The 16,254-nt window shown below is 38.5% G+C and overlaps 1 protein-coding gene across 6 annotated transcripts in view; it reads right to left on the bottom strand.

Moving 5' to 3' along the window:
- tmcc1 (transmembrane and coiled-coil domain family 1) overlaps nucleotides 1-15,918 on the bottom strand; it is a 47,123-nt gene extending 31,205 nt beyond the window's left edge. Inside the window, exons 1-5 of one of the 6 annotated variants that reach the window (XM_023334501.1) lie at nucleotides 15,833-15,918; nucleotides 15,094-15,123; nucleotides 14,952-14,997; nucleotides 7,093-7,142; nucleotides 5,752-6,656 (exon numbers count right to left, since the gene is read on the bottom strand). In XM_023334501.1, coding sequence (XP_023190269.1) covers nucleotides 5,752-6,411 — 660 coding nt within the window. In that variant the 5' untranslated portion in view covers nucleotides 6,412-6,656; nucleotides 7,093-7,142; nucleotides 14,952-14,997; nucleotides 15,094-15,123; nucleotides 15,833-15,918. Of the gene's footprint in view, nucleotides 1-399; nucleotides 664-5,751; nucleotides 6,657-7,092; nucleotides 7,143-14,951; nucleotides 15,124-15,832 lie in introns of those variants that run through there. The other 5 variants (XM_023334505.1, XM_023334517.1, XM_023334497.1 and 2 more) reach the window with 5 other exon arrangements.
- Nucleotides 15,919-16,254: the final 336 nt, after the last annotated feature.

Here is a 16,254-nt window from a genome sequence, read left to right as displayed (position 1 = left end):
CCTTGGATCAATTACAAAGACAGGCACACTTACAGCATTAGTGCGAGTTAATGTTTATAAGAGCCTGAATAAACTCAGAAGATGGAGCACTCAGTTACCATGTGCAAAACACCATCCAGAAGTGGAAACAAATTAAAAACACACAAAACACAGAGTGTAACTGATGCTTCTTGTGAAATACGGGTGCAGGGAGATTTCTATCTTATAATATAGATGTGGATAGTTTGTAAATCAAGTTAAAACCTTAGCAAGAAGGATACTATTAAGAAGTTTCATGACAGGTGGTGAAAAGAACAAAAAAGATTTAAAAGGATGTTACCCGGATTTCATTGCAAAATAAAAAAAAAAAGGAAAAATTAATGGATGGAGATATGAGCACACATTTGAGTGAAAGCTTACCTTGGAGTATTGTCTACGAAGACTGAAACGCTGCACCATCCTCTCTGACTGACTGACAGACCCACAGCTGGAATCCCTGTTCTACTCCCCTCTGCTGATAGTCCTCCAAAGCACACACAGCCTCCAATAACACACTCCCCATTCACACACACGTGCTACAAACACACATGCTACCATCCTCTCTAAATAGCCATGGGTTCACACTGCACCCCTTCACTATGCAAACACAAGTGAGCAGAGAGGAGAGGAAACTGGGTAGAGACAAAAAAGATGAAGTGGCTAAAGACAAACAGATCTACTGTGTTTCCTCCACACTTGTATTCATAGTGAAGTGAGGTGTGTCATACTCACTCACTCACTCACTCACTCACTCACTCACTCACTCACTCACAATCACATGGCCATCAATGCACAAATGATTTTCCGTAAACACGGATGAAAATGAGACTTTACATTCACGCATGCACACACCCCTCCACATTCTTCTCTGATGACGGAGGCTGACGATACCCTCAGACACATACAGCTACAGCTCAGCTCTCACTCATCTAGGACGAGGTAAGGTTGCCTCCTGCTTCCTGTCAATGTGCCGAAGGGTGGGGTGGTGAGAAGGATGAGGTGGAGGAGGTGCCGGTAGAGGGAATGAAAGGGAGGAGGGGGAGATAGCAAAGGAGGAGGGACCAGCTGACTGCTTGTAATAGCTCTCTCCAGGGATTGAGGGAGGGGGGGGGGAGTGAAGGGAAACCAGAGGGTCAAAGGAAGCACAGCGGGGGGAAATTAAGGAGAGGAAGCAAAGGAGAAAAGAAAGAAATCGATCACTTGCTGAATATTCCTGATAAACAACTTTAAAAAAAAAAAAAGAAGCCTTGAACCATCAACCCCTACAAACAGCAGGATGTCACACTTCCAAGGTCAACTACGCTGTTACTATGGTAACTAAAAGTAGGGTATACATCATGTTGCAATTTTAAGGGTAGCCACAGCGACAGCTTGGATTGCCCTGATGACATTGCTATGTTGCTATGCTAAGGCAGGGCTGTGATGTTAGCTGGAAATGAGCGAGCGGATTCTGATCTCCTCCACCAGACCTCAGAAAGGTCCATGATCCTCTAAAGACTAATACCGCTCGCATGTCTGCTCTCTGTTAGGGTGAGGTCACTCACACAGGGCAGGAACTTTATTAAATATACAGCCTACACTAAAGCTGTTACTGAATGTAAGCACCTCTACAGATGACTGAGATTTGCCAGACACAACTGGATTAAAAGGAAATCATTTTATTCTAATAATGTAAGGTCATTTTAATAACCCACGATGAGCTCATAGTGCAAATAGCAGCTCCATGTTACTCTTCAGAGCTGGTTAGTAGATCTGACAGCGACCTCTGGTGGCACAAAGGCCTAACTTCTATCATCTCTACAGGTGCATCTTTAAGGAAATGTTACATTAATTGAAATGTTGATTATTTTTAATAATTCAGTTTAAAAAGTGTAACTTAATATTTTTGATAAGTATGTATTTCAGCTAATAAAACCAAAAAATTCAGTGTCTCAGAAAATTTGAATATTAAATAAATTATTTATAATACTGAAATGTTATGGCCTAAACAATCATGGAAAGACAGTTTTACAGCAGACAGCATCTCCAACAAACAATCAGAATGCTTTATCCAATCATATTAATGTAAAATTGAGTGGAAGGAAAACAGAGGATCAAGAGGATCAAGTAAAGCCCATTCAAGAGTTCGGGGGTCATCCACAAATACATCCAAAACACGGGCACGGCTGTTGCATTTCTTGTGTTAACCGCCTCTGAGCCAGGGACAAAGTCAGAAGCATCTTACTTGACCAAGGGAGAAAAAGGACCACACTCAGTCTGATCACTGCATTTTGCACTTGATTTGGAAATCAAGGTTCCAGAGTCAGAAGTAGGAGTGGAGAGGCACAGAACCAGAATTAAGTCAATGCAACTGTCGATCGGGACACTTCAGACTACTTCTCTGCTGAGAAGCAGATGATGATTTCATTTTCCAGCAGAACCTGGCCAATGGCTACACTGTCCAAAGTACAGATTCCTACTTTAATAGTGCTCATTTGGCACACAAAGTCGTCCTACCTAAAATGTTTGTTTTTTTAAAAAAGACATTCTGTATGTGGACCTTTCATTATTCTATAATTACTTTATCAAACACGATAGAGATTAGAGAATGCATTATGTTTTAAGACATAAAAGGACCTGTTTATTAATGAAAATCCAGAGCTACTTTATTTAAATCCTGACTGGACAAATATTGAGAAGAAACCTATAAATATTATACATATTAGAAAAAGGCTGCTAAAAGATAATAAAAAAAAATAATAATAATATTAATAAAATGCAATAAGATACCATAAAATACAATCAAGCTATATTCAAATAACCGAGAATTAACACTAGAATGGCTAGAGTTAGTCCACTTTGACGTATACCTATATCGGCTTCGATAGTCCAACTGGCCTGAAGGATTTTCTCTAGCAGGTGCTTTTGTTCTGTAAATAGGGCCATTACCTTATCAGTACCCTGGTAATGGCCTCAACGCATCTCACAGTTGCACAATAGACTTAGACTTCGACTTCGACTTAGACTGACTTTGTTGTCATTTTCAATGCACAGGGTGTATAAAGAACGAAATTTCGTTGCATACGGCTCAGGACAATGTTTGAGGTTCCAATGTATTAGCTGTTTTCAACAGGCGCTTTTGTTCCGTAAATAAGGCCATTACTGGCGCACCCAAGCACAATGAATTCATTATAACCTCCTGAGACCCAGATCTCTTTTGCTTACACTTTTTCCATGTTTTTTTGAGGTGGATCAACACAATTAATTTGGTAAGTTTATTTCTAAACTGTCATTTTATACCCTCTTAGCTTTATTTCAAAGAGAAACATTACTAATTTCTTTTAGAAAAACCTTTGAACATTTCTTGAAACAGATTGTATGTTTTGCAAACTCTATGTACATTTGGCAAAATGACCTGGATAATGCAGCACAACATCATGGATCAGCTGCAAAAGGTCACATCTCTCCAAAAACACTTCATGTATGCTTCAAAACTAAACTGAAGAGCACTACCTACAGGAGACCTGATCTCCTGCAGGTATCATAGATACCCACCCCCAACATGGACTATTCACATTCCCACCTTCTGGCCCGACGGTCAACGACCACATTTACAATTGAAGAAGGGATGCTAATTTGAGCCATCAGAGTCGTCAGGGTGGACTCCGGCCTTTTGGCCCTGTTGAGCCGATATGGGAAGGACTCGAAAACTGTATCATCCTTAAACCCTAAAGAGAGATTGCAGATGGGATAATCAGGTTTCTATGACTACTTTGTATCAATGAATGTTGGATTTCTCAAACAAAAGCAGCTGAAACCCTGAATATATATTTCAATCATTTCTACAGACCTTCTCTTGTGCAACCTTGATTTATAAATTAGTTCATGTCTCGGGATTATTATGGTTTCATAAAACATGAAGAAAACAAAAGAGGGAGACCACATCTAGCTGCTTACCCATCTCAAACTGTACTTGTGTTTTGCCAAGAAGAATTGGTTCGTCATCCCTCTCTACTGAGACAAACTGCAGAGGGATTTGATTGTAGTTTTCAAAATAGACTGAAAATTTGTTCCCACTTAAAAGCACACAAAGCTATATATAGTTATAGAAAAGTTCTGATTCAGGTGATGTGGGAAGAACAAAATGAGAGACAGAGATAGCTACATATGGACATTGTGTTACATAATGAATCCTACGGCTTTAGTGTAGGAGTTTACAGGGAAAACGAATCGTTTTCTTGACAAAAACACCTTTATAACTGGAATATCTCAAATGAATTTGTGAATGTTTACTGAATGGAGCGAGTACTTTTACTGCAAAGACAAACTGCGCAGGTGAGCTTCATGAGTATAAACACACATAGGGCAGACAGATTTCTCCAAACCCATAAAAAACTGTATATTTTCCTCAGAATAACTTAACAATTTAAATCTTAGATTTTAGAAACAAAATGCAGGCAGTAAACAGCCAGATGATAAGGCAACTGCTGGTGTGAGACATGCTATGAAAAAACTAGATGCAAACATATTTATAGAGTTTGAGTGGCATGACCGACTAATTAATGTTTTGACAGCTAGTTTACTGTATCCAGTTAAACTGACCTAAGTAAAACAGACTGATAATGTGGGGAGAGGTTAGACTTAAACAACCACTGCAGGGTTTGCTAAAAAAAAATAACCCTCCTTCTGAAAATGTAGGGGTGATGTCTGTGGCATTACAGCAACAATGCTAATCAAAAAAGAGCAAAATTAATAATGACTCACTATAAAACTTGCAGAATTGTAATGACAGTTTTTGTAGCAAGTTGTCAGTTGCTACTATGGTGAATTACAGGCAGGCTGGGTTTGAAACAATTCCAACATGTTGTATCAGTTCAAGCTAATTTTCTCAGATAACACATTTCCTGACTTCCTTCTCTTCACTGGATAATCAGAATATGACTTTTTACTTCAAGAACTTCAATTCAAACTGAAGATTGCACCATTTCTACTTTTCATTTAAAAATTTGGTGCTCCACATATGACATCATTGCTCTTCAACAATTTTCGGCTACGTTCTCAGTTGCTCGTTCTTTTCCCTTTCCTTGATGTTTTTTTTTTTTTTTTACACATTTCTGGATATCAGACACAATAAATATAACCATTATAATATGTAGGCCAGGCTACAGCTGAAATATAGGAAAAGTTGTAACAATTGTATGGTCTCTAATAAATCTTAGAGTGTACCCATGTACACAACAATGTCTCAGTACTTGGCTGTTTACATTCACTTCTCAGAGTTTCTACACATTTCCGGCTCAAGTTTGATATAACATTTAGGTTCTTTTGCTAACCAGAGAAAACACAAGAGTAAGAACAACAGACTTTCACCACGTCATGCTGCGGTGGGTCTATTCCAAAAGTACGACACACTTGCCTGAACTCAAACGTAGTTTTAAAATGAGTTACGATAGAATAGCACAACATACATTATTATAGTTGGCTTTGAAAAAACAAGAGTGGCGCAATTGAACCAGCTGACATTATTCATTAATTTAATTAAAATTTAACTGGTAATTTAATATATTCTCAGTATGAATGGGAACTAATTCTCAGCTAAAATAGCAGCAAGATGTTTTTGTACACAAAGCAGGGTGAACTTCAACTTTTGATTGACAATTCGCTGACAAACAAAGCTTGACACTTGTGAAAGCAAACAGAGGACACATTGATCACCCGCAACTGAAGCGGTGATTAATGGCTCCTGTCACTTACTCTGTCCGTTTCCTCAGTAGACTGGTACCCAGATGACAGCACCACATCCCCTACGCCGAGCGCAGGTGCAGGGCTGCTGGGCGTGGTGTCGGTGGTGGACGAGGAGCGTGGGCGACTAACATGCTGCTGTGGGTCGTGGGTGTTCCGTCGCTGCGGAGGCTGAGGGCTACTTCTCAGAAGGGGGTCCCGGTCTCCGCTCCCAGACCCGGACCCCTTGCTGCGTCGCGCCTGCAGGCTGGTCCCACGCCTAATCATGCCTGCAGCGCCTGAGCCCTGTCCAGCTGCAGAAGAAATCACAGGAGCAGACAGGCAATCAGAGTCAGAAGTGCAGGACCCCAAAATGTCCTGAGGAGCAGAGGGAGAGGCGCCGCCTGCTGACACCACTGAGGAGGATGAGGAGGAGGATGATGAAGGGATGGTGGAGCGAGAGCGGGAGAGGCGTTTACGTTGATGTTGGAACAGTTGCTTCAAACCCTGACCAAAAACCCCCATGCTTTTCTTGGCGTTTTGGCTCATCTTACTCAAAGAAGGATGTGTAGAAAGAGATGAGGCCCTCCTCAACCCTGGGCCCTGTGAACGCTCCATCCCTCCACTACCTGCAGGATTTGAACTGGGGCCCATCTTTTCTGGGTCACTTTGACTGCTTTCCCCTTGCTGCATATAGCCCTGCTGAAACCAAATAAATAGCAAGGATATATTGCCTAACTCGACAGTCTGCTTTCGCCTCGTTCTCTATGTGTGAGACATGCTGAGGGACAATGACAGAGAAGGGAGAATAAAGGATGGCAGGACAGTAGAAGAAGAGGCGGGACTGTGATGGAGGATGGGATCAGGTCAGGCGCCTTCAGAGGGATGAATCCAAATTGGGAGCAAACATCTTTGACTCAGGAACAAGCAGCCTTGGTCTAACACACAAAAAAGGACAAAGTTAATCAGAGGCTCAAATGTTTCCTTGATTAATTGTCATTAATTTTCCCTCAACTCGAGATCAATTTAATGCAAACAACTTTAATCCTTGAGAATTAAACAGCGAAATGCTTTTAAAAATGTTGGATTTAAGTAGGGAACTGGAATACGTAAAGCAGTATAAAATGTTTTATTAGAAAAAAAACAGCTAAAAATATAAACAGCCAACAAACATTTGAAATAAGACTAATCTGCAAGGCTTGAAGTTGAAATGTGTTCCTGTTCTATGTAGCAAATCCAATGATACTACAACATCAAATGCTAAATATCTTATCTTCCTGTATAACTATGAACACAAACTGAGGAACTGAAGACAGCCTGAAAAATATTGCAGGGAAAAGGAGCAGAATAGGGAAAAAACTGAGAAAAACCCACCTACCATCAGCCCAGCTGTCATCCTTTTATTTTTCACTCTTCCTGGGATGCTGAGAGAGACAAGAATAAAGAATAAAAGATGGGGGAAAAAAACAGAGCGGAAAACTTTTAAAATGTCAGCAGCAACTCTAAATGTCTTCTTCACAGGAGTCATGACTAAGCAGCTTGTAAATCTCATTTTCTAACTTCAGAAACTAATAATAATAATAATAATAATAATAATAGTACACCATACTTCCGATTTTGTCAACATACTTGGAATAGATACAAAAAATACAATTCAGAGAATAATAAATCTTGGTTTAAACTTAAACTTAAAACCTATTTTAAAACTTCTGGCTGTAGAAGATTAGTGTGAAGAATTAGTGTCCATATTTTTAAATAATAAATAGTGTTTGAAAATCAGCAGCAAAAAGATATTCAGTTGTAAAATTAACTTTGGTTATGTTAGCTACTGGTTATGAAAAGCTAGCAGTTTCTGCTAGCTTTTCTCATAATCCTTAATCCATAATCCTTAATTTAGGTATAATTTGTTTGAGACTAAATAAATTTTGATCTGAGAAATACACAGTACATCCTTAATTTTTTAGATCTGTTATAACAAAATGATTTTATGGGAAGAATAATTTATCATTGAGACAAGTGTTTGACAGATTATGACAAAATAATATGAAATCATTTATATTCAAATAAACATTCTATCCTGACATTGATTTTAATGGAATCTGCTGTATTATTTAACTACCAATGGCTAGAAGTGAATGTCTTTATGAGTTGCCTCAACAAGCTCAAAACTGTAGTTTGTCAATTTTTCTGTTAAACTTTCATAATGAAGAAACATTCATGGTGTATGGGTTTTCTGAGTAAAAAAAAATGTTGGTCATTCATTACATCATGAAATTTAAACTAGCAATGCATTCACCTGCAGAATAATATTGCACTGACTATCTTAGTCGCAGATCAGAGCATAGATTTACAACCTACCAGCTGGGAAAGTGACAGAGAAGTGTTTCATTCTGATTCAACACTCGGCTGTTGACTCAGAGTTGATGAGTCAAGGGATAAACCTAAGTTAATCCTGTCCCACAGCTGAAGCTGAACCTGATGTTCTGTCCCGACAGCAGGACCCAACACTCTTGCTATTGTAGTAAATCCCCTCACTCATCCCGAGGCTGATCCCTGTGTGGATTGGATGTTTCTTGATTGCCCATGGTTTTATGTCCAAACTAAATCCGCTTTCAGGAGCTTTTAGAGGACACTAGCTTCATTATCAGACTTGGTTTACATGTATAAACATTTGTTCAGTTTAATAAAGTCTTGGTGATCCACCTTGACAAATTGATGACGCAACTGAAAGAACACCAGATGGGTCTTGCATGAGAAATGTCCTTTTCTAGACCAAACGGTGTCACCTCATGACATTCTTACAGCCTACCAGGAACTGACTAATAAATAAAGCACAGCTGGCAACGTCACATCAACTCCTATTCTGAATCTGTATCAAGATTTTGATATCAAAAAGCACAAGACATTGAGAATGCTGTACATTTTTAAATGCCAGGAACCAAGAACAGCTCCTAACAAACAGAGACAGGATTGGCATCCTATGAACATCAGCATTTTTCTCAAAAAATTCACAACACTGTCAATGGCCAATAACAAATGACCTCAGGCCAATCTGGAGCAGAATCATCTTCATTCATACAAACACGTCACCATCCATAACTCTACATCTCATTGCTATCTCAACTGTGTGCTGACAAAAATGTACAAGAAAGAAAAAATAATTGCAACAGCTAAAGAGGAAATTGTGGATAAAAGATGTCACCAGTCAAAGATGTCACGTCACCAGCCTGGCAATATTTTGGATATTTAAAACAAAAAAAAAACAATAACTATCTTTATAAACTGATATGAAACGCTTATATCGTGATACGTTTTTTGAAATTTTCAAGCTTCATCTCAATAGGTTATTATCACAGCAGTATGACAAAGCACATGGTCTTTTCTAGTCAGTTCTCTTAAATTCATCTCTTGTTGAGGGACAAAGCTAACTAGGAATGAATGACACAACATAGAAGTCAGAGTGGCCTGGTTTCTATGACCCTTTAGAAAATATGCTGTTGGCATTTGCTGAATATACAGCTGCTTAGCTGAAAATATGGATGCAGCCTAAACAAGCCAGCGCAGTGTTTCCAGAAGAGTCTGCAAGCTGGCATGGAATAGGCCTTTCTTTGTTTCCTGTGAGCCCCACACAGACCCATCGCTGCTCTTTGTCCTGCGGTCCTTTCACTGACAGACACACATCAATAAGAGCAGAATGAGGCCAGAGAGTTCGGTCAGCTGTTTGTGTTTCAGTGCAGTGCATGTTTGTGTCAAACCCAGAAAACAGCGACTACAAAAAAAAAAAAAAAAACCCTGCAACATAATTACATAGAGTGTGTATGTGTACTTATACAGTATATGTATGGGTTTTGGTGAGTGACATCTATGACCAGTGGAAACTGCAGCACATCTCATTCAGCAGCTGCAGAACAACAGTACAGCCAGGAAACAGGAACAATCGTTATTGTATTAACGTGTGTGTACGTGGGGCTCAGAGGCAGATAATGGCACAGTTGTGCCAGCTGTGACAGTGAAGGAGATGACTTCAGCACGCTGCACAGACTGTGATAAGAGACACAGCTCTTTGTGTCAAATGGTGATGCAGAGTAAACGAGACAACGGAGACAGAGACATTACAAAGGAAGTGAAAGACGCCACATGAATCAAAGCCATTGAAAGGTTCGCGGCATTTTTCGCCTGGTTGTATCGGGTTTAACCCTGCCACCCAGTGAAAGTGAGGAGGCGTGCAGCAGGTATTTTGCTCTATATAGGCACAATTTTCCCCATTGTCTGATAAAACCCACATTTTGGCACATTGATGCCAAGGTGGTGCTAAACCTTCGAGAAATAGGATAAACAAGTGAATGCGCAATGACCTCCTTTAACAAGTGTTGACGTCAAAGAAAAGTTCATAAAACATGCTTGCAAATGTACCAAGCTGAAGTTGCCAAATAGTCTAACTAGAAATTTAGAATGGCAAAACCTTTGTGTTTTAGGACTTGTCCTTTGTTGTCAAGCGTGTTGGTCTAATCAAATAATTTAACTTTTCATTCTTTAGCATTTATTTGTTAATGAAGGGCAAAAACATGAAGTTTCTGCTCATGTCTGTACTAAACTGATTTTCGGAGTGGGGGTCAACCTCTTTTGACAAAACTTTTTAACTCCTTACTCTATTTAACTGCTTGTTTTTTGGTGGGTTGGGGTTTCTGTTTTTAATCTTGCAAAATACTATTACATTTGTTTGCAGGGTGCTATACAAATAAAGTGTGGTGGGTTTTTCACTTTGAAATCTATTGTGGGTTTTAAGTTTGGTGAAAAGATATCCAAAACATAAATATGAAAAAAAACAACTTACTAGCACTCCTGCACTATCAATATTTATAAGAGCTAAGCCAACAATAGGTGTGATGCAAACATGAGTCATTTCTAACCATGAGACCTGGCACATACTGTGAACAGTGGGAACTATTCATATTGATCTGCTGCAGTTGTAAATGGCTGAAAATATCATCTGATGCGCCGAGATGTGGGTGCGTAACAGTGCAGCATATTGAATAAATCTAGACAGGTCAGAGCTGAAGCCTGAGAATGAGTAATGGTCAGATTGCAGGTTTAACATATTCTTGGAAAAGGTTTGCATTTATAGGAGAGGTCTTGTTTATAGAACACCTCTGTTTGTGTTCAACACCACAGCAGGTGCTCTACTGAATAATTTAGAACCTTGGAGGAATCGACACTAGTCAGCTACAACGACAACAACACAAATTAAATTTGTCCAACTACTGAAGGGCTTGTTTTATCACCTACTAGCATTTGTTTGCTTTCTCAGTGATAAACAGATTATGTAAAACATGCTAGGCTTTCAGTAGTGCCTCACTTAGTGAACTGATGAGTGTTTAGCAGAAGTGATCCAGCTCATACTCCAACAGGTCTGGGAGAGCATAGTTAGCTGTCAACAGACTGGAAACCACCTACACACCAGATGAAATATCATACCACCAACAGTATTAAAAGCACGCAGCCACTATGGACAATGGGGAGAGTGGCCAATGTCATGATCAATGGTGACTTGGCACAACAGATGGGGGAAACCTGCCAGCTCATCAGGCCAAGAAGCATTTGACTCTTTGAAGCTCTTTATGCTTCCAGCAGGTGAGAAGAACTTTATAGTCAACCTGAAACCATTTGCATTTGGGTCTTCGATATTGGATGCAAATGATTGTGTCCAAGTGGATTAATTCTTATTTTAAACAATTTAATTACTTCAAGTGATGTACAAAATTTTAGTAGTTTGACTACAATTACTCAGGCCTCTAAAGTGTCAGGTGGCAAAACTGACAAAGTGATTGAACATGTTAACATTGAATAAATGAATAGTTCTGTGATTGTAACTATCTATCTCCTATCTATCCATCTATCCATTTATCATCTAACACAATTATCCTTGGAGGGCACTCCGATTATCCTCCAGCAGACCACAGACTATCTCCAGCAGTCTGTGGTAATAACTTAAAAATAAAATTACTCTGGCATGATTTTATTGAAAGCTTTTTGATCAACAAAATTTAACAAACACCAATAGTTTTAGGGATGTTCAGATTGAAATATTTTTGCCCAGCAATATGCATCTTCTCAAATATATTGGTGGCACTTAACCAAAAACATTGCAAAATTACAAAAATTACAAAATTTCAAGTTACAAAATTATTTCAGTGGACGGATTAGTTTAGCACCTTTGTGTTTGAATGAGAAGATGTTCAAAAGTTGTGGAACATTTTAAGTAGAACTCAACATTATCGTTCTTAAGGAGGCTGAGCCATAGCACTGGAAGAAACTAATTATCTGGCAGAAAAATTGGACATTAGAATTCTCCTCCACTGTTGGTGTTTATTAAGATCTCAAATTGCCAAGACATAAACAAGAACTTTTAAAAGAGAAGATTAAGTTTTGCTTTGAAGTTTATGTCAATTTCATCATTGTTTTACAAAATTTAATATATTATGACTCTTGCATTTAACACTGATTACCAGGTAGTCAGCCCCGCTTTCAAGTGTAAACGCTTGTGGTGCTGAGCTGCCTTTGCCTGTTTTCTGTTGGGAGGGATCAGAGAGAGGCCGGCAGCTTGTTGCCACGAGAAACCACAGCCTTTATGAAGGAATTTCACCTTCTATCTGGAAGTGTAGGAGTAAGTTATAATGGAGACAAAAACCTGCCAGAAACAGACATGGAAAAAAGTAAGTGCCCCTACCCATACAACTTTAAGGTTAGGACATAAACAAATATGGTCAATTTTTTTAGACATTTTGTCCAACTCTACTATAAGAACCTTACATAAAAATAATAAATAAAAATATCTCATGTGTTAAAAAAGGCCCTTTGTATTGTTAATTCGGATGCATCACTTACAACTCGTCCTTTAACTCTAAGGTTTAAAAGTGCATCAGTAGAAAATATTCAAGACCAGTAACAATCTCCATAGGAATGAATATCTCAGCAATGGTCACCCAAGGAAAGAAGTCATAATGTTTTGATGATAGCCTAATCTTGGGGGGAAATTTTTGACATATATACTACTGAGAACACTGGAAAATAGCTTAATTTGCTTGAGTTGGTTGTCACAAGAACATATTGTCAACCAAAAACAGCATGTCCAAAGTTGACCTTACAGTCACTGCTTTGACAATGAACTTCTCTGTATACCAAGGTACTTTACAGTCAAACTTAAGACCATCTGAGCAATTAAGCTGAAGCTTGACTGAAACTGGGTCAAGAAACAGAACATTTATCTCAAGTACAGCAACAAATCTACACCAAAACGACCCGAATAAAATTAATCAAAGCGTTACTGTGCTCCAGTTACAGTCCAAATCTAAATGAAATGTGGTGCGAAATAAAGACGGCTGTGTAGAAAGAAATTCTCACAAACCAAATGTAAATGAAGCAACAGTGAAAAGACACTGGTTAATGCATATTCTCAGTAATATGGGTGGCTAATGAGGATACAGAAAATGATTACTTCCTTTCACTATGACTAAATGTTAAAGCAGAGACATCCAACCTTTTCTCAATTGGGTTAAAAAATGTCAAGATGAAAGTACTCAGAGAAGGACAATATTTAAATTATTATTCTTTCCACTGAAATCCAAAATCTTATCAGTGAAAATTACATCCAAACATTTATCCACTGTCCCTGTGCAAACTATTCTGGCATTGAGGTCAAGGCCCACAAAAGGCCCCCCTGAGGCCGAACTTTGGACATCCCTGATGTAGAGCTACTAAAATAAGGGACACTTGCTGTTTTTTAAAATTATGTGATTCTGAAAAGTACATCCTCTTCCAGGTCAAGAGGGTTTACGTCGTCAGGACAAAATTAAAGTCAGTGGCTCTTCGTCAGATAAAAAAGTTATTCAACTTTAACCTCAAATGTGCAAGTGAATAAAAATTACAAAAAATTACACCTGTTTGCTCTGTTTTAACAGAAAGTCAAGAATGTAGGACATCAACAACAACTCTGCTGCTAACCATCAATTTGGGAATAAAGATTATCTGAACTTCAGTGATCTCATCAGTAATATTAAAATCAATCTTCACAAGTACAAATAGGTTTATATTTTTATGACTAAAAGGTTTTCAAAGTCTTATGAAACAAAGTCACAGGTAATTTTATGAACCATAATGAGAATAAGCACCTCATGACAATTTTCTAAATGGTGCAGGTAATATCAATTAAAATTAATAATTAATCATTAATTAAGCATTAATCTTGTCAAGCATCAGCATGTGTTAAATAAAACCACAACCATTAAGTGATTATTCAGTTAGTGAATGAACAAAAACTAACTTAAAATCTGTGATAGGGATGCACAATGTAAATAAAAATATAAAGAATATATTAAGAATATATATATATATTTTTTTAAATGCATCGAGATCAAAACAATAAATATCACAGCTGCAGAATTTTATTCCAGCCTATACCAAGTTGTATGTTTTTAATCTTAAATTGTTTCAGCAGCATACATTGGAAAATTCTATTGAAAAACTAGTTTCGTCCTCCAACCCCCATTTCCATAAACAACAAAGACATTAATAAGTTTTGTCAATGAATAACAGTAATATCAAAGCCATTACACGAGTGATATTCCTCACTAATTACTGCTAATTTCATGTGATTATTCTGATCCAGTGTCAGCATCATTCGGAGAAACACATTGTGGCTGTTCCTACAGAGCTAACCAACACTTCTGGAGGCCAAATTACACTGCAGTCCTGTCTTCTTAGCCTGCGTGTCTTCAGGATTCATCACCACTAGTATTAAAGTGTTTTAATAAGCTGAGCACATAACTGAGAGTGAAGCAACTCCCATCTTTAGAAGCCGCAGAGTTCAATCTTGTATGCGTCATGCTCACTACCATCAACACAAAGATGCACAACACATTACGCTCCTACAAAGACCCTTAATTCTGAGTCTAGGCCCAAGAAGGGATGGAGCAATGTGAGCGCAGCAGGAACAGGAGGAGGCGGGGAGGGGCAGCGTCATCATGGTGGTCTGACCATCCGAGTGAGACGTGAATAGCTGTGCTGTGTTAGCAGTGCCCTGAAGGGGCAGCCAAGCTCTCAGCCACTTAGCAGAAACAGCCAAACAGATACTAGGATGCATCATGTCATGTTAGACTCTTCCAGGCCGCTACATCTCTGCACAGATGGAAACAGTTATCAGAATGTATGAGTGGAGTGAAAGGGTGAAAACCAACCTTCAGTCATTGCAGAGGAGGTGACAAGCTTCCCCATTTGGTGAATCTGCCCTCAACCAGCAGCATGAGAAAAAGGGGAGATGAACTCTGTAATCCTCGACATCAGCCTTCCTGACTGTTTCCCTGTTTTTAGTATGCATACCTGTTTTTCTTCGACAATGACAATGAAAAGCTAAAGAAAAAAAAAGAAACAGCCTTCAGATACAATGAGGCTGCAGGTTCATCAGATTCTAGAATTATCCTGCTTTTAACCTCTGGAAGGAATTTTTAAATAATCTAGTTGCTTCACAATACCTTGAATAACTCGTTTTATGATAAATTTCTTATCAGCCTAGAAATATAAATATATAGACAAATATAATTTGTCCTTCTATATAATACCTTACAACAAAATTACACAGAAAAGTATATATATATATATATTGAAAGAGGGAGAAAGAGAGAGAAATAATTTCTCTATAACTGTAAATGCGGGTACTGTTATGACAGGACAAGACCGTTACGAAAGATAAGTCCAAAAATTCACGGTTGAGTACCGCAAAAGTACTTTCTGTTCTATATAAATAAAATTACAGAAGACGGTACTTAGTGTGTTTAGTGGAAACATTCAGGAAAATAAAAGTGACCAAATCCGTTAAAGTATCAGCTCAGTTCAAGTCAAGTGCGTTTTTCGACAGCAGTTTCTACCATTCAGTTTAGAGGACTCAGGTTGACAGTCCCGTTAGTCTCATCGCGCAGAGCTGCTAATACGGTAAATTATCAACAGCGATACTCTGACAGTCAGAGGCTCAACAGGCATCACAAACACGCACAAACTGGCGGTAAGAAGAGCCTCCGAAAATAAACAGAAACACTCAACAAAAGCAATAAGAAACACTTACCATGAGTGATGAACTGTGGAAACTGATAGACGTTAAGCGAGCTACACCCCTCCGATGAGAGCGGTACACACCACGGGCCGCCCTCCCTCCCCAAAAACATAGATCTGACGTAGAGGCGTAAGGCGTAACCAAAGATTGTATGTTGAGATGATGACTTACTCAGCACTTTTAAAACAGAGACCTACATCTCTCGTTAGATAACAATCTAGCTTTCAGGTTTACACCTGCATCTCAATCAATAACTGACTATGATCGAAGAGTTAATTTATTTTAATAAATATTATCAAAAAGTAAACGCATGTATACAGTTTCTTTATACGATAAATTTGAAGCATTTATTTCCTATAAATGAAATAAATCATTAGCATATTGCTAATGATTTTATCTACGGAAATGTCAACCGAAAACTATTGCAATACTGC

Source organism: Xiphophorus maculatus, chromosome 1 (assembly GCF_002775205.1).
Source record: "Xiphophorus maculatus strain JP 163 A chromosome 1, X_maculatus-5.0-male, whole genome shotgun sequence".
Classification (NCBI taxonomy): Eukaryota; Metazoa; Chordata; class Actinopteri; order Cyprinodontiformes; family Poeciliidae; genus Xiphophorus; species Xiphophorus maculatus.
The sequence above is the reverse complement of the archived record's forward strand: the minus strand, read 5'-3'. Positions and strand labels throughout refer to the sequence as shown.